The sequence below is a fragment of the Chamaea fasciata genome, unplaced genomic scaffold, assembly GCF_029207755.1.
Source record: "Chamaea fasciata isolate MVZ Bird 193981 ecotype frontalis unplaced genomic scaffold, bChaFas1.0.hap1 SCAF_10, whole genome shotgun sequence".
Taxonomy (NCBI): Eukaryota; Metazoa; Chordata; class Aves; order Passeriformes; family Sylviidae; genus Chamaea; species Chamaea fasciata.
Window position 1 is genome coordinate 10,236,523 of NW_027094095.1, and position 19,658 is coordinate 10,256,180.

The following is a 19,658-nucleotide window of genomic DNA, read 5'->3' on the forward strand; positions in this document are numbered from 1 at the left end:
AACCGCCGCTCGCGCGTTCAAACCCACGGCCCCGCCAATCCCCGCGCGGGCCGCGCCCCCCAGCCCCGCCCCCTCGCTCCTCAGCCAGTCCCAGCGCGGCTCGCACCCGTTTCAACCCGCCCTCTCGCCCGCCCGCCAATCAGAGCCCGGCGCTTCCTTTAAACAGCCCGAGCTGGCGGGGCCGCGGCACCGCCCGTGACGGGCCCGTGGGTTCGCGACCGGAAAACAAAACAGCGCCTAATGCCCGCCGTGACGAACAGCTCTCCGCCCCACTCCGAAAACAAACTAACGAACCAAGCAAAACCAAGATGGTGGGGGTTTTTTTGTAAATAAATTTAATTTACAAAATATTTTGAAGTCAAAAGTAGAATGAGACACACACAAATCTGATGAAAACATCAGCCTCATCTATTTCTCCTTCATGAGCTTTGAAACTGAAGACACACAGAATACTGTTTTCATGCTGTTACAAAACAAAAGGGGGCAGAAATGAAAGTTTAGCGCAAGCACCCCTGCAAGAAATCCTGTGAAGCACACAATCTTAAGACAAAAGAACTTTAACTTTCCATAGCAAACTAAATTACACATAGGACTGAGTACTTCTATGTTTACAGTACACTTCCTAACTTTTCCTTACAGCACAGGATGTCCCCTAAAAGGACAACCTTAAAGACTTCCATCTAAAATACCAACCTGTACAAATCACATTAAAAACACATTATCTCAATATACCAGTGACAAAATATTGAGTTCTTTTCACCTTATTCTTTCATATAAAAGGACCAACATTTAACATGATCAAAACGGTTGGGGGAGATTAAAAAAAAATTGTCATTTTTACCTTTAATCCATCAAAATCTTTTAAACCAAAACATTTCTAACAAACCATGAAAAAGACCCTTTTGGCCTTAAGCAAGGTGACTGCCCTCCACTACATTCTGCCTGTGACATTCTTCAATGCACACGATGAAATAACCAAATTGTTGTGAGACTGTTGCAGAGCAAGATCCCACAGGACAACAGTCACAAGGACCGACAGATAAAAGCACTCTGCTTCCCTTTAGCCTCAGGCATACGAGGAACACACACTCTGGATCAGGTACGCTTGTGTGTTCCACACAGAAAAACTTCACATCTTTTTTATTGTTATCAGGGGAAAAAAACCCAAACCTATTTATCTACAAGAGAATTCATTCATAATTCTACATTCATGAACTTCTACACAGAAGTTATTTTAAATTTTAAAACTTGAGGGTCATTTATTCCTTAGCAGTCTGTAACACATTTCATGTTCAATCAAGCACGTTGCGAGGCGACTCCTTGGAAGGGTTCTTCAGCTCTGGAGGCTCTTTCGCATTTGTTATAGGGAAAGAAGCTCAGCTCTTTGATGGCACCAAATACATCTTTTGTCATTGTGGTCTGGCATGGCCCATCTTTAGAAACATCTACTGGAATTATAATCCAGACTATTGTAGCGCTATATTTTTAAAGAAACCACCGCCTTACAGAAAAATATGTTCACCATTACAATGACTGATGTTCAGCATGAAAAGAACCCGTGAGGGATACACCTCTGTAAGAAAAGTGTCAGTGCTCAAAGAGGAAATTCCAACATAAATAAATAAACCGAACATAAAACCCACTAAAAGAATTAAAGGCAGAAACGCAGTCTACAACCAGGAATTTGTATAGCAAAAACATATAGAATTTAATGTTTGAACAGAACGAGTGCAGAGTTCTCAGAACCACACAGAAGTCTGGAGTACCAGCACAGACTCCACTCTTCTTCCCAAAGGTCAGCACGTGGAAAAGATCAACTTTCTTGCCATGTGCCAGTTAACACTCTTTAGAGATCTTTTTAAGGGACACCTGCTTCTTCCTTCTTTGGCAATAAACACTCAACTGATCTAGGGGCTGCCAGATGAAACATTTATTGTAAATGCCCCCTCCACATCACCAGCGCGCACCCTCTCTGATGAGCACATACTGAAATGGGGGGAGCAGACACGAAGGAGCTCCAGCCCATGAGCTGTGAGGCGCAGACCTCTGCCCTTCCACCCCAGCCTTCCTAACAGGGACTTCCTTCTGTCAAGCAGAAACCAGATACTTTCACCTACCAAACAGTACTTTGTAGTTCAGTCCATGAACATTTACTTTGCTCATATATGAATTTTAAGTAGATGTAAAGCCATATGAATTATAGCTCCTGATATTAAACAAAAATAAAAACTATGTATCTAGCACATAAGCTTTCCTATTGTCTTTTCACTGTCAACTGGCAATGATCCAGCCTGACCAGCAGGTACAAACCAACTAGTAGGGTTATCTGCAAACAAGAGAACACCAAAGAACTAGTAGGTATTTTTCTCCAGGAATGACTAGTAATTCTGGTCACCCAAACAGCAAAGAGCAAGCTCGTTTTTCTGAAAAACAAGTCCTTTTATAGTCCACTTCTTGTTGGGCACACACAAACATGGAGCCCTTTGAAAGTTTTTGACCTCAATGTTTTCTGAATAAACAACTCAACTAGAGAAAAAAGCCATTCTTTAGAATAGATATAAAAGGCACAATTATGAAAGAATTTTTTAAAGGACATTATCAAGTAAATACACTCCAAATTCCGTTTCAGTGTTTTCCTAGAGTGCCTTCCAGACTGGACTTTAAAAGAAACAATTATTTACCAACCACTTTGAAGCTACTGTTTCGTCAAAATCCTACAATACTTATTTCTACCGTAGGACAGCAAAGACAAGAAATAACAAAGAATTAGGCTTTTAGTCTGAGCACTGCACTGACACCACTGATGTTGGGTTACTTTCAACAGTACAATTTCAAATAGAAATTACAGCAAAAATCATGTTTCATGTGCAATGAATAGTATGAATATGGTAACACACATGTAGACTTGAAAACTACACATAAACCAGCCATTTTCAAGCCATGGAGTGTAAAGGTGACAGGAACAGTTTTATTTTGAAAGGAGATGAAAGGTGGAGTTAGAAAGCAGGAAGGGTAGTACTTGATAGTGTCCTTTCAGAAGGTGGCATTCAATGGCCTTGTTATTGCTGTGTATTTGCTAGTCTTCAGCTTCTTCCCAGATCTATTTACAGCATGTCAGTCTGAACATTCCCAGAGCACAGCTCTAAATTTTACTTTAGAGATACAGACATAGAACAGTTAAACATATGTAGTCCTGTTTTAGAAACTAAACTTTTAAAGTTTAAGACTTCTATTGTGCTTCTTTGGCTAAGTCCTATTTAAATATTGGTAATACTTAAAATTCTATAACTCTGCCACTATTTAACAGCTAACAGAAATCTTTGGTGTGTTTAGGTTAAGAATCCATTATGGTACAAGCTTTAAAATATAAACATTCAGGCAGTTCTGGCCCCTCTCCTGCAAACTGCTCAACACTGAAGTAGATAATTAATAGAATCTAACACCAAAGTATCTGAATACAATCTCAAATGATCTGTGCCACTTTAGAGTTTGTAGAACTGTGATAAGGGTTTATCACCTTATCACCACAACTCCCTTGTGCTCAGGTCAATGAATAAATTTAACAGTTACAACAATACACATAAATCCAGTTTCCTATTTTAAAGATTCTTTGAGATAATAATTTAAGAATAGGGAAAACTGGGGGAAAATTTCAATCTTAATTCTCATCTTAGTAAGATGGGAATCTTATTATGCAATTCTTGTGAGGAATTATGAAGATTATAAAATTATTTCAGATACTTTCTTTGGCATCATATTCACCAAACAAACACAGAATAATTACTTTTAAAGCAGACTTAAAAGAGAAAGCTTGAGGTTAAACTATACTAGATTTCATGGTGACACCAGACTTATAGTTCCAAATGGGTTTTTTTGAAAAAAACCCTTATGTCTAGTAAAGAAAGAGCTAAAAATAATTAGACATAAAATACTCTCAAGAGTTTAACTTTGGTTTATAAACACAGTACAAGAAAGTGAGAAACAAAACAATTTAATTAGCAACTCACAAGAGATTTATAATTACTGATTTGTTTTTTTTAAATAGAAATTAAGTACTGTTCTGAAACAATATATTTCTCCTCTGTCACAGATAACCTGAAAATGGGCACATTAATGTGGGACCCTGATATCATTTATGCTCTAGCAAGGGTCAACCATGCCAATCCTTTGTGACTGCTCATGGATTAAAACGACCTTGCAAATACTCCCATTTCTTTCGAAGTTAGAGTGTGGGGTACACTTTAGAAGACAAAGAAGATTGAAAAAGCATGAAAAAATGCATCTTAAAATTATATAGAACTAAGTGTAGAAAATCAGACAATACCACTGTCTAGCTTTTCCCACAGTATTCAATATTAAAGATCAAAGAAGAACTAAGAGGCCAAATTTAGGCAGCCTAATTGTACTCGGGGATCATCGAATACCTTGTTTAGTGTCTTCATAAATATCATAAATCACTTTACAGAAGAACCTAGTGCCTGTGTTCACTGGCTAGGCTCCAGAGTCCAGCCACCTTTAAAACCCTCCAAAAATGCCTCAGGTTCAAGGAAATTATATATTAATTTTGTGTGAAACATAATTCAAAGTTCGTGTTTCATAGCCCTGCCTGCCCTTACAAATTTTCATGAATTTTTAATAGTCCTTATTCTTTTAGAATGCTTTCTATTCCACTTTAAACATTAACTCAAAGTGAGATGCAGAAAGGCAAACAATTTTTTTAAATTAATAGCCAGATATGTAATTACATTTTCAGCCACTATCCTTAAAAGGTATTTCAGAGCATTATTTTTAAAAGACCATCTATAGGATTTTTAAAAACTCTTAAAATCACAAGAAACACTCTTTTGTATGCATCAAAATGTGCCTAAATGTTCAAATATTATGTAAACAAATTGTTTTCCCAAAACTATGCAGGAGACTTAATGAGTCCAAATAAAATATAAAATATAAAACTTGGTTGCCACATTAGCCTTCTGGTGGCCGACCGCTTCGTAAATTGGGTGGAATGTTATGGTCTGATCATGAATGTTCGTTGTTTGAAATATTCTGTACAGTCGGAGTTGTATCTAGCCCCAATAAAGTCCCAAGGTATGACTGGTCTCTGGGATCCAGCATTTGCTCAGGCCTTACAGGATGAACAATGTTTGCAGGCTGTGGAGTCAGGGTGTATTTCTCGAGGAAGGAGAGCTCTGTGGCTCGCTGATAATCCGGCTGCTCCGGCTGTGGGGGGAGGATGCCGTGGGACTGAGCACTGTGCTGCACCAGCTCTGCTTGGGGGTCTGGCATGGGAACGGGGACCAGAGTCACAGGCACACACACTTCTGGGGATACATTCTGCAGCAAAGTTTTGGCTTCTGATTGATATGCTTTGGACTGTTCCACATACTGCTTGGCCTCAGTTTGGTAAACTTTGTCATCAGAGGTGTACTGCACTGGTAAGGAGACTAGCTTCTCCTCTGGAGAAGATGCCAATGCCTCTTCTGCAGCCTTAGATCCATGAACGTGATCAATATGATACTTCAGCTTATCTTTTCGTTTAAATGTTGCATTGCAGTGTTGGCAGTTAAAAGGTCGAGCATCTGAATGAATAACCATGTGTTTCGTTAGTGTCTTCTTAATTCGGAAAGACTGATTACAGATCTGACACTTGTAGGGCTTCTCACCTGCAAAGACAGAGATGTAACCATTAGTCATTCTGAGTGGTAACAAATCACACAGAAATGTGCAAATACCTTCCATGGATTACAGCATCAAGACCTACTATAAAACAATTTTACTGAAAACAAACTAAATTTAGCATCTATTCTGAAATCAAGAGAGTCAATCAGGAATTTGTTTATAAGTTATACCGGCATTCTCTTCTCCTTACATACAATTCTCACAATACTCTGGACTTAATGTTGGAATACAAGCTAAATTAAACAGAATATTCTTTTAACTGTTATGATACTGGGATTAAATGAGCTCAATTTGTATGTCCATACATTTCAAAAGATAACCATTTTCCTAAATACAAGGCAGGAAAAACAAAGTCAAACAGAAAGGACGTAACCCTTTCTAAAGGGAGTTCACACCTTGTTTAGATTACCACTTGAAATGCAGCAATCTCTGGAGCACAGAAACTTTTAGAAGGTCTGGGTAAATTTGGCAAGAGCACACATACCAGTGAACTAAAGGAGGAGGTGCAAAAAGTGTCCCACAAACCTGAGCTGAGGTTATCAGTATTCTAGCTAAACAATCATAAAACAGTATTCAGTATTCCAGTCTATGAGAATGAATAAAATCTTGCTGCTTTCTCCTACTCTTGTCCTGAATGCTCAAAAACCATAATAAATAAAACAACTGAATCAACACTGATGCATAAAAATACATTCCTACGTGTTCTGTGGTTCAGTTGAAGTTTATTTTCTTTTTACCTGAATGTGTCCTAAAATGCATTTCCAAACTTGATTTCCCTTTAAAAACTTTCTTACAGACTTCACACTGGTGAAATGTTGCTTTATATCTTTAAAGAAAAAAAAGACATTTCATGTTATTTTTTTGTAACCAACAGTAAAGTTATGTCCACAGTCCTTTCTGCAATCTTTAACTGCAAAACAGCTAAATACCAAACTTTACAAATTTCCTCACTGATGTTCCTCCTTCCTGGCATCTACATACCAATAAGGTCAATTAGATTCTTTTTCTTTTCAATATTCAATTTTATTCTCTGTCAGGACAGCACTTAAGTATTCAAAGAACAAAAGCCGCTAAAACTTCTTTTTTACCCCAAAAATCTCCTTAAGTAACATTTTTTTGCCCAACATCCACAAGAAGCTTTTACTTTGACAGAATCAGGCCATAAATAAGGTTCTAGGAATGGGAGAATTTCTAGGTAGGCTACTGCCTACCAAGGGGAAAAATAAAAAAAAACCAAAACAAACAGAATAAGCAATGTACTGTACTTTTAAGTCAGACACATCTTTAATGGCTTCTACACAACACGAATGAGTACTAACAGCTAAAACTCATCATTTGAAAAACAGCCAGAGCTGTTTATTTCAAACCTCTGAGAGGTTTATTTTTAGAGCTCAAGAGTTTTAAAATCCTATTGCATTTTCAAGTTAGAGACAAAACTCAGCTTTCAAACTTTCTACCTCCTTTCAGAGCCACTAATCTGCTGCCAGCTTCTAAAACACCTTAAAAGTGAGGTAATTCTCCCAGTGCTTACATGATGACTACTAATTCAGTTTTAACTAGTCTGCAATGAGAATATTACAGCAAACCATCAATTAAAAACAACACTGAGGCAGATAATCGACAAATTAAAATCTGGTAATTTTTAATGCTTTTCTTTACTTAGTTGTGCTACAAAGGAAATATCTAGCTTAAATTGTGGAGGCAATTTCCTGCCATCCCCTTCAAACTGAAATAATCTCTCTATGAAGCCTGAGGTGCAGGCATGACAAACACACAGATTAGCAGAGTTCTGCTTCCACATGCAAGTCCCACCAAAATCAGTTACAGTAACGAAGTATTTATGCAGCTGTAAAAAGCCCACACTTACTTCTGCCAAACCTTTTCTCCTAGATGAACACTTTTATAATGAACAGTAAGGTGATCTCGACGGCCAAAACATTTTCCACATTCCTCACACTGATGTGCTTTTTCACCTACAAGGGCAAAATTCAATAAACTTTGGTTAAATGTCTACAACCTATAATCATGTTCCCAAAGTTCAGCCAATCAAGCTCTTCCACACCTCACTTGGAGAAGGATTCTCCCTTACTAAGAAAATTTAGGCAGCATAGTGGTGCTATCTATCAGAGTAAGGATTTTACCACTTCTTATACAGGACTAGTCCCTATCATTCCTACAAAGAACTTTGTGCTCCAAGTCAAGAGACATTTCCCCAAACACTCACTGCATGGGAGGCACAAGTGACTGACTGGCAGTGTACTCTCTTCTTTATGACCTAAAATGTAGTGCCTTCAATAATTCAGCTGTCTTAAAGAGAAGCTTATTGAAACATAACAATGATTTTCAGCTACCAATTTGTATAATTTAAAATGACACCTCAGTAGTTATAATTTTAATCATCCTGATGGACATAGTTACCTTTTTTTTTTATGTTGCTGTTTAAAAGTATCTTGATGCCTTTTTAGCCATCTTGAGATCTTCCACAAAGTGGCAGAATATTTCTTCTCATGTAAATAGGGGTGTGGACAGTCAAAGAATGTAACTTTCTAGAGGGGGGAAGCAAATAGAGCAGAAAAGAGGATTTTTTTTTTCTTTTTTTTTTTTTTTTGTACTTGGAGTTTTCAAAGATTTCTTTATTTCATAGCAGACACGATTTCAAACACCAGGAAAGAAGCTGTCTTTCACATAAAGACTCAGGAAGTTTAGACTCTGATCACTTTCATACTTCCATGCTGCTGCCTAGAAAGTATTTTGTCTCCTAGAAGGTCATATTTCCTCTGGATCCTGTTGTGAAAAAGTCACTGGTGAATCTTTGCTTTTCCTATACATTTGACAACCTTTCTCTCTTAGAGCAACAGATTCTTTTTCTTCCTCCTGATCATCCCCATCTGTTCCCTCAGCCTTCCTTCCCTCTGTCCCACAGGAAAGACTTCAGAAACACCTCTCTCATGTTTTTACATTGAAGTGATCAGTGTACAAACTTTGACAGACTCTGACAGCTTCTTCTGTGTTGTGGCAACAATGTTTCACACAATTGCTATTAAAAAAAGAAATCTGAAATCATTAAAAAATCCTCCTTTTTCACTTTTGCTTTTTGTATTTATGATTGTTAAAGCAATTCTTTGTTACATGTTTTTGACTGTCCCTTGGCTTTCTATGGTATCAGGGAGGAAACATTTGGCTTTTAAACCTTTAAAACATGTAAGATTAGCTCTACTTTAGTAGACTTTTAAAAGAGTGGCAGGAACTTTTATCAGACCTAAAACATTGCATTAACTGAAAAAAAAAATCCATAAATAAGTTTTTATTTCAAAATAGCAATTTTGAAGCCAATTTCCAAAGGAAATACCTACCTGAATGTATTTTTTTGTGTTTAGTCAGATGGTCATGCCGAATAAACGTTTTCCCGCATTCTTCACATTCATATCTCTTGTCATCATGATGCACTCTTAGATGAAGTCTGCATATTTAGCCATAAACATGACCACAAAATGCGATTTTGTTAACATAATCTGTACTGCTAATTCAATGCAAAATAGCAGAAAATGCAGTCTTTAATGCTTCACATAAGTATGAGGAAGTAACTTGCAGCTGAGGTGCACCTGAATAGTTCTTAGAAAGCAAGAGAGAACTGAGCTGAACTCTGGTACGTGAAATTAATTTAAGTGGGGTATTTTAGTCCTCTGCTTATTTTCTCTTTGAATAACAAAAACACAGAAGTTTTACATGTGCAAAAACCTTCAACTTTGAGAAAAGATTTGTAGGGGGGTTTTTTTGTGTTTAAGCCACTAATGTATTACAAATTAAATGAATTCTCACAGATTAGTAATACGTTTTTAATACTGAAAGATGCTTAGAATATTTACTAATGCTCTCAGAGGTGGAGTACATCAAGCACATAGCTTTGTCAGTAACAGGAATGCATATATATCACCAAAAAAGCAAAACAGTTTAGCAGCTTAATATAAATCTATACCTGTAAGAGCTTCCATGACGAAAACTCTGCCCACAAATACTGCAAAGATGAGGCTTCTCTCCACTGTGAATTCTCAGATGTTCTTTCAAAGTCGTTCTGTTTAACAAAGCCAGTAAAATTTAATTTTAAGCAATGTCCCTGCTACTTTAAAGTGAAGTATGCTATCTTTTTCTCAATTTCTTTTACTGTGATGGATCACAATACATCCAATGACTGCATAAATTCAGATATACACACCGACACATGCATTCGAAGACAGTCTGGCAACCTATTTACTGAACCAACTGGGTCTAGAAACAGTATCAGGAAAGAAATAAAACACTGTCCCAACATAAATGTGGAAAACATACATTACAGAAAACACCTTTCCCAAAAAATTGCAAGATGTTTCTGCACAACAGAGAAACTTAAGTTTCTTAACAGTAAGAAACTTAAGTGAAGTGAATGAGAGGTAAGACTTTCCTAACATATTTGCACTTCATAATTAATTACCTACAGCTCTCACCTTTAATTTTAGAGGTGATCAGAAAATCCCAGGCTACCTGTGGCTCTGACACTTCCTTTTAACGTGCATTAACGTGTAAAATGCTCTGAAATGGTCTCAATTTGTGTTAAACACTCCAAGCATGTTCAACAGCAATCCAAGTCTGCTAAGCATTGCTGTGCTCTGCTGAAGTTCCAGCAGCCAGCCAAGTCCTTACCGTTCCCTGACGGATTTCCCACAGATGAAACACGTCCATTTCCTCTTTCCCCCATGAGTACATTCTATGTGGCGCTTCAGATTCCCTGTGTCATTAAACTGGCGACCACAAATGTCACAAGGAAAAGGCCCTACAGGGAGACAGACACACAGAGTAGGATTGACTGTCTGAACTAAACAACAAGCCCAGACTGGTTACTTTTGAAAACCCTCATCAATTTACAAGGCAAAAGTTTCGTCTGACAAATTATTCATCTTTAGCACAGCCAGCATACTTTAGATAGATTTTGTGAGCTTTCTGCTAAGTTAGTTCTAAGCTCTGGCATTTTGGCAAATTTCATGATTGTAAAGCAAAAGTTTAGAATTCATTGTCAAAAGCAATTAAGCCCACTTAGACCACTCGAAATAAAAATTTCTTATCACCCATCTAATTCCTACCCAGAAGAAATAATCAGTAGCATAAAAAAGTCTGCAGAATATTTCAGGAGGAAAGGAAAAAGTCTTTTAAAAACTTCAGGAAGAATCTGGCTCCCTAGCTGAGAATCAATTTTGTGCAAAAAAAGTTTCAAACCACACTAACCTTAATTCTTTTTCCTCCTCAAAATTCGGACTTTTTTGCGTACAAGAGAATGGCTCAAAAAGACAGCTGAACACAGAAGTGGAAACCAAACCAAGAAAAAAACCCTCGAACAACTCTCCCCCAAAAGTGGAAGAGAGAATTGTAAAAGGAGGTGGGGTAGAACCCAGACTGACCACGACATGAAATGAAGGGGGAATGTTTTACTTTAAATCTAGTGTTTACATGTCAGAAGGAGGTTTCTATACCAAGATGGAATTTTTCTTGATGTTTCAGTCTTGCAAACCGGGATTTAAAATGCTCTTCACAGTAGGTGCATTTGAAGGGTTTATCCTGAGAGTGAAGGATCATATGCTCTTCTAAGTGAGGTCTTCGAGTGAAAGATTTCTTACAAATCTGAAATGACAACACACTTTGTCAAAGATACATCAGTTACAACCAGATTCTTTTCCTATTCATAAACTCATAACAGCTTATTTCATCTGCTCTCTGCACCAATGTAAGATTAAACACATATTCTTCAAAACCCTACTCTACGCCAGTATGCAAAGCCTCGCAGTCAACATCAAAACCGACCTGTGCTCTACATAGTGGACTGTACTGTATAGATTGGGATGCAGATCCATGGCAGCCTAAATCAACTACTGGCAACTCCTGCAGGCAGTTATATGTTCCTCCCCGGTCCTCCTTTCTACTGACCCCAGCATTCCCAGACTCTCTTCCTAGGGTGTTTCAACACAGTAACTCAGCAGAAAATAACCCAATGGAAAAAAGAAAATAGCTTTGGCTTAGTTTTGGATGCTGTAACAGTTTAGTTGGACTGTGGTAAAAGCTGTTGTAGTATAAGCTACTGCAGAACCAGAGCACACCTGTTCCTTTATTTCCTCTGGGGAATTCTCTGACAGCAGGTATTAAAGACAAAATGCCAATAGCAACAAAGAAATAGAACTCAAAATACATTTTAGAACTACAGGACCATCACAAGCCTAACATTATGTGTGCTTTTTAGTACTGCTTTCAGATTACCCAAAACCTAAGTGTTCAAGAAGAAGTAGTAGTAGTGACTTAAGTAAGCACACAGTACAATTACAGAATTGAATGCACAGCTCAAATTCAGGCATTTAAACCAGGTATTTCAATTTATCATCAGGGTCCTATGCTTCAACATAAACCAACAGAGTGCTCACATTTTCCCTGTGAGACTCCTGCTGTTGTGTATAACAGCTCAACTGAGCAGTACAACTCCCACACATTAACTCCTGCAATCAGCTTCTCAGAGAGCACACATGAATAAGGAAATCAAAACCAGTGGCTTTATTTGTTCAAAACCTCATTAATGTTAAATATAGGTGTAAGCAAATCCCATATTTGTACAAAGTATAATAGCCCTCTTGCTTTTCCTTACAATTAGTAACTACTGTTTATGTAAATTTGCTCATATTCCTCAAGGATTAAAATATGGTCAGCAAATCCTGTTGTTCACAAACAGATTACAGTATAAACCAATAACCTTAGTGAATCCTGCAGCCCACATCTGTGGTACCTTTGCCCTAAGAACACACCACACAAACTGAAAATAATCCCAGCACAGCACCCAAGGGTCCTGTTCAACGTCCAACTGCTGTAGAAGTTGGAATTCTAGCTGCTTTCAAATCAAATCCATTTTCAATGCACATGAACTGTACAAGAGCAGCAGCTCACTTCTTTAAAAATTTCTACTTAAAATTTTCAATTAGAAAAAAAAAACAAACTCACAAACCAGGAAGTGTAGTTTATCAAATCACTCCTCTGGTGACGCACTTTCCCCAGAACGAATGCCAACAATGTTGCATAACTGATTCCCACCATTAAAATGTTTCTTATCTAATAGCAAACAGAATCTGTAACACATTCACACAGTACAACTTCATCTGGAAGATAAGACCCTTTGATGAACCATGTAGTAACCCTGAACTGTGATCCCACCCTGAACCATGACCCCACATGCACAATGAACAATACAAATCCCTACAGCTGATACCTCCCAACTTCCAACTGTATGCTTACAAGTGAAAGTTCCCAAATAAAGCAAGGTTAGTGACTATGTTACAGACCCTAATATTACAGACATACAGCAGCACACAGCAGCCTGCATACACAAAACAGCTGCCCTAAAAAACAAAAAGGAAACCAATTCCCTTAAAAAAATAACAACAACAAAACCCCACATCTGAAGCCTTAAAACATTATTTGGCAGCATACACATAGAGAATGGAAATTCTGCAAACTTTTTAGAGGAGATGTAGTTTCACACATACACCTCTCTCAGGGAAAATCAAAGAAAGTATTCTGTGATTTTAAAACTAGAGATAAATTTAGCACATATTTACATCTCTGTTGACATGCATACGCAGCTAAATGAGAAAGTGTTTCATATTTAACATATATTTTCATCACAATTGAGAGATCCTTCCTATAACAGTATACTTTATGGTCAGTGCTTGATGTGTGTAATTAACAGGAGAGCAAATTCTGTTTTTAAGGCATTTATAATACTCAAGTCTAATAATCTGTAAACTAATGCATTTGAAGAAATACTGCCTCTATGTTAGAATTCAAATTGGGATTACTTATCCAACCAGACGCTGTACATATAGACAAAGTTCAGGCCTTAAATCAGCAGATAGAGGAAATGTATCACTTAAAGAAAAAGCATCCCTTAGAAAGCTTTCTGAGATTTCACAGAAACACGTACCAGATTTTCATTAAAGTTCATAGAAGGTGAACTCTGTATTGAAAAACAGAAATCACTGAAGGATTACTTACATCACATTTCCAACCTTCACTCTTTGTCTTCTTGATAGAAAGAAATTCTTGTACATTCTCTGGATGAAACCTGGGAGACAGACAGAAGCTGAAAGTAGTCATAGCTTTCCAAGATGAAGATAATCCAAATACTAAATATCTATTTTTAAGCTTTATATGTCATAGAAGTTGATCACCACACTGGCAGAACAGAATACTGATGCTGAAACAATTCTAATGACACAAACAACTGGAAAGCAGTGTTGACTATGGACTCCTGTAGAACCTCACACAACATTTGCCAAGGCAGAAGGCAGTTTCAGCTTATGGATATTTACAGAGAAAACAGAAAAAAAGCAGTGTGTAAATAATAATACCTTATAATTAGACCTGCCATAAATTGTTTAACTAAAAGAATCTCCACAGAAATGGTTCAGACACCTATTATCATTAACAGTAAAGCACTGACATCTAAAACTAAAGAAGGTATTTTTACTCTGCCTTCAAATTAAAAGCAGTACAGGTAATTTTTAAGTCTGATGTGTTCTGACTCTGCTAGCTCATCTGAAAGATCCTAAAATTTATAATAAAAACCTTTGGCAGAACCCCCATAGAAGCACTACTGCTATTTCTTACAGCAGGTTAGGTGATACTGCTAATCCCCATGCCCTTTGAAAAGGCAGATATTTGAAGAAATAGTTATAATAATAACTATATAAAAATAATGCAGAATAGGCTGTGTTTATATATATGCTTCTCTTCACTTTTTAAATTTAAAAAAAAAGCTTCTTCAGAAATGCCAGACACATTATGCCATACTTGCCTCTTCACGTGCTTCGCCAAGGTCTTTTTGCTTGCATGCAGCTTATTGCAGTAGGGACACTTGTGTTCCTTCTTATGGAAGTCAGTGTCACTGGAGTGTTTCTTCCTGTGCACTGTCAGGTTCGACTTGGTTGAGTAGCGCTGGTGACAAATATCACATTCAAAAGGCTTCTCCCCCGTGTGGACACGTGTGTGGCTCTCATATTTGCCTGCACAACAAAGTCAGATCTGTTAGCATCCACTGTAACAGGTGTAACCTGCAATAGGCACGTTTGGGGTTTGTTCTATAACCTCTCTCACAGGTAGTCATGCCCTAAGTACCCTCCACATCCATCTAAAGATTCCTTACACCACTGAAAACTGCCCAGTGCTCACCTGTGTATTTGATCTAAGGTCCCTCCAAACACTTCCATCTTCCTCTAAGTCTGTGCAAGGGTTACAAGTCAACTCTTGTTCAACCCCACAGCACAGTCTGTTCTTAAATACTGCAAGTTACAGCCCAATTCTTTCACCACACTGAACATGAGTACCTTTGCAGAATGGGGAACAGCCTCACAACAAACTGGTAATCTTTAGGTACTTTCAAACAGCAGAACACTGAATGAAAGATACAAAACCTTGCACATAATCTGTATTTAAGACCCAACAAACTACCAGAAATAAAAAATGTTACTCTCTCATTTCTTTCACATGGCTTATATTCCCTCTTCTGTTTGCTGATTTTTTTTCTGAGCACAAAATTCTGTCCTGTGGATCAGTCTAGCTCGAGTCAATTGCAGCCTCTCTTTATACTACATTTTACTTCTCTCTCTGCAGAACATACACGCATGGTGCTGCATACTACTGTAAATTCATGAGCTTCTGCAACTCATACATTTAACGTGTAAGTCAATTGTCCATTGTAATGCAAGTTTATAAAGAAATACTTTATATATTGCTTGTTTTAATGCATGCTTGTCAAGAATTTTTCGAGCACAGAACTAGAATAGTAAGTTACAAAAGTGCAAACAGAAAAGGGCTTCCAACGTGTGCAGAACCAAAATATATCATTCCAACCCTAAGTACTCACAGGCCATTTATTTCTGCATAGTAGCTGTGCTTTTACAAACTATGCTAACAACCAGAATCCAGAGCAGTGGAAGAGAAATAAATGTAGGATTTGCATATTTTTAAAATAATGTGCTCAGATAATTTATTGAAACTATTTAGCACCACAGACATAACAACTTAAAACACTTCAAGAAAACAGCAGCACACTGGATCCAGATGATCCAGAAATTCTTATATTCACTCTCCAGAACAGAGAAAAAGCTTGATTTATTTCCCACACAAACAGCACCACCATGAACGAGATCAACCGAACTCGCTCTTACCTATTCGATCAAACTTTTTGTCACACTTGGGACACTGCAGTAGTTTTTTGCTACTGGTTTGAATGATGACTGGAGCTAAGCCTTCAGAAATATTTCCCATTGAGTCAGCTGCCTCAGAACCCTCTTCGCCATCATTCTGCTCCTTTTCGCTTTGTTCTTCAGACTCCGAATCTTCACCTGACATTTCCTCCTCCTGACCGTCTTCATCCACATTGCACTCACTTTCACTGTCTTCAAATTCACTCCTATCAGACGTCTCCTTGTCAGAACTGACTTTTTCCAAATTGCTGTCAGAGGCATCACCGCTTTCATTGTCACTGATGTCGAATTTAGCTGGGCATTTACGGCTTCTCGTGGAGCGCCTAGTGGAAAAGCTGGCCTTCTCAACCATTTTTAACCCATGCTTTCGTTCCAGGGAAAGGGCTCGGTGGGCTTTAGCCAAATGATTCTCTAAGGACTTCTTGTAACAGAAGCTTCGACCACAGAAAGTGCACTGATGACTATTTAATAGTTTACCTGTCAGTTCACTGAGTGCTTCTACTGGTGTAGGTACATCAGTTACCACATCGGTCTGTACATTGGAAACACTTTCGTTATTTAGTAACTTCACTGCATCTATGATATCTAAAAATTTTGCTGCTTCCAGCACTAATGGAATTTCATTTTTATACACAAAAAACTCAGAAGTGTAAAGAAACTCAAGCAAATGTTGAAAGACAGAATGAGTTACATGATCTAACGTGACGACATCGGTGCTTGGATTTTTGCTCAAACAGGCATGAAAATAACTACTCCCAACAGCCACAACAACTTTGTGAGCACTAAATTCTTTTCCTTCTACAATTATGAGTAAATCACAAAACGATGGATGTTTTTGTCTATCATCATTTAAGTATTTAAGTAGATTTTTGTTATATTGCAATGAGCTTAGGAGCTTTCTTTGTTCTGGTGATGGTGAAAGTTCTTGGGAAGATTGGAGCTGATCCGCAGGAGCTATTTCTGCAGACTTGGAGACGATTTCCTGTGCACAGTCCACTACAAGAATCTGTTCTGAAGTATCTTTCTCATGGCCAAGATGAACCTTTTCATTTAGACTTGCAGCGAGCCGTCTCCTTTTCTTCATTGCAAAAGTGCAACTTCAGGATCAGGAGCTTCATAGGTGATTAGCAAAGAATTCCCATGAAGACTTGGTTCTGCTCCGGACCTTAAGAAAATATGCAACAGTAATTTCATACTCTGCAAAAGAATTATGATAAAAATTACTCTTAGCACTAAAACATTACTTTAATTTTCAATAACACTTTCTATATTTCACTGTTAGTTTTATGTATCTGCATAACTGAGGCCTTTATTAAATCACTAGAATCTCCGCGCTGCAGACAGCATAACCTGCTGCGAGGCAGCGAGCAGACAGCGCCTATTATTAGCTCTAAGGCGGCGGCCGGGCTGGCTTCGCTCGGCTCCCGGCCGCATTTAGCCTGTGCCGCACTCCGGGACGGGCGCGCACTGTTGTTATTATTACACCGAAGCTCGTTCTCTTTCCGTTTCACCCAACAGGGCAAAGCCCCTCCAGCCGCTCCTCGGGCCGTGCGGGCCGGACCCGCCCGCCACCGCCTGGCCCGGCCCTGCCGCGCCTGTCCCCGCCGAGCGGCCGCGCCGCCCCGGGCCCGGCCCGGGGACCCGGGGACGCCGCCTTTGTCCCCCGCCGCGGGCAGGGCGGGGCAGGGCCGGCCCGAGCGGGATCAGCGGCACCGAGCGCGGGGGGGCATCGAGGTCGCCGCGGTCCCGCGGTGCTTAAAATGGCCGCGCCCGCCCCCCTATTCCGTCCCGCCCCGTCCCGTCCCGTTCCCCCGTGCTGCCCCGGCGCGGCCCCGTCTGTGGCACCTGCGCGGCGCCGGGCGCTCCCCGGGGCCGCTCGGCCGCCCAACGCCGCTGCCCCCGCTCCGGCCCCGCGCCCGCCGCTTCCGGGCCCGCCGCCCGCGTCAGCGGGGTCACGGCGGCGCTTCCGAGCGGGGCGGGGCGGGGCGGGGCGGGGCGGCTGCCGGCCGGGGCCGGGGCCGGGGCCGGGGCCGGGAGGGGAACGCGGCCCGCGGGGTAAAAATAGCGAGCGAGTGCCGGGAGGGCTCGCTCCAGCAGCGACTCGGGATGGCCGAGCTGCCGCCGGCTCTGCGCCGTGATACGCCACCGACGCGGTCTCCCGCTTTGGAGCAGTGCTCACAGGGGCTTGTGAAATTCCCGGGTTTCGTGCTTCCCGTAGTTCTGCTCAATAATACGAGTTTTAATTTGTTTTCTGCTTGAGTATTTTGAAGCACTTGACACGAAATTCCCATTTTCCGTGATTTCCCGGGTGGCAAAAGGAGCAGCCCCAGGGGTGCCCCTGGGCTCGGGGAAGGCGCTCGGGGCGCAGCTCTCAGCGTATGGAAAGCACTGCCTCCTGTTATTCCTGCTCCGTCTCTCCTCTCTCCCAAGAGAACCAGTTGCCAGTGACAATGTGACACGGAAAATGAGCTTGTTTTCCTGACAGCCTTAAAGAAGGATTAATGCAGGATTAAGCTTTATTCCACGACATGCATTCTGTGTTTATGATCTGTAAATGGATACTGAATAAACTGTGACTCGAAGGTCTTGCATTTTTAAATAAAAATACAATAAAAATAATGTTCTTAAAGCATTTGTTACCTCCTGACTGTTGCTGTACTGCCTGTACTCACAGGCCTGCACTTTCCTTGAAGTCTACAAACACTTAACTTCAGCTTTGGGGTTATTTTGGGTTTTTTTCATTTTTAATAGTATATTAAAGTAAAATTAATTCAATAGCAAACTGTTTTAAATAATATTCTAAGTAGTATCATTTCTTTTATTCAGTTATTCTATAGTGAAGCAATAGTATCAATAAAAATAGAGCAATGAAGATTACTATGGTTTTCTTGCACTGAAGACAAAAATCTGCTTACCTCTCAGCCATCTGCTCTTTCAGGATGTTCCTTGTGCATGCCCTCCTTTTATCTCTGCAGAATAGTTAAACTGTACATAAACTGTAAAAAATAAGTTTCTCCATTTGGTAAGTTTCTCTGTTTTGATTTTGCATGGAAAAAGAAAGTTCTAGAGTTCACTTTAGATTTTAAGCTGGGCCTTACATTTCACTCTAATCTGAATAGCAAGCACATAAAAACATCATTAGTGGGTAATTGGCTTCTTGGGTCTTACTGTTTCCATAGCAAATCCCTCATTTGGAAAGTATAAAACTAAGTGCTTCATCAGTTTTCATGAGTGAAATACATAAGGAAAATGCAACCTTGATGAGAACTGTTTTGCCAGCAAACATAACCAACCCAGGGAAGTGCTCCCTGCGCCTGAGACTTACATAGTTTCTTAGGTGTTCTTGGGGGGCTTGGGGAAGGGTTTGGGTTGTTTCCTTCCCTAGATAACTACCTGGTTTTTTATTTGCTGCTGCTATTATTTACTCTGTGTTGAGTAGAGTGTGGTTTCTTGGCAGCCTACAAAGCATCTACAAGCTTACTGCCAAACTGTACAAGTTCAGCGGGCATTTGGACTTGGTGCAAACCTAGGTAACACTTTTTTTCCTCTTGCTGTTTTATGATACATGAAGGATTTACTTCAAAGAAAAATCGTGCAGTGCTAAGTGATCCATTACCATGCCTGGCATTGCTGAAATAATTATGCTCTGGAAACAAAATGTCCTTGAAATCTCAGGTCATTATGGTTCTTTCAGCATTAAGTCTTCTG

At 39.6% G+C, this 19,658-nt stretch overlaps 1 protein-coding gene across 2 annotated transcripts; it reads right to left on the reverse strand.

The window, feature by feature from the left end:
• Positions 1-318: 318 nt before the first annotated feature.
• ZBTB41 (zinc finger and BTB domain containing 41) lies at positions 319-17,891 on the reverse strand. Of its 2 annotated transcripts, none has more exons than XM_066192278.1 (11): positions 17,796-17,891; positions 15,912-17,147; positions 14,540-14,747; positions 13,738-13,807; positions 11,181-11,328; positions 10,357-10,486; positions 9,656-9,751; positions 9,033-9,139; positions 7,547-7,652; positions 6,417-6,505; positions 319-5,663 (listed from the first exon to the last, which is right to left on the reverse strand). In XM_066192278.1, the coding sequence occupies exons 2-11, from the start codon at positions 17,032-17,034 to the stop codon at positions 5,020-5,022; spliced, it is 2,721 nt and encodes a 906-aa protein (XP_066048375.1). In that variant the 5' UTR covers positions 17,035-17,147; positions 17,796-17,891; the 3' UTR covers positions 319-5,019. The 2 variants fall into 2 exon arrangements, with proteins under 2 accessions (XP_066048375.1, XP_066048376.1); XM_066192279.1 differs by having other exon boundaries at positions 15,912-17,115; positions 17,796-17,881.
• Between the last annotated feature and the right edge of the window lie 1,767 nt (positions 17,892-19,658).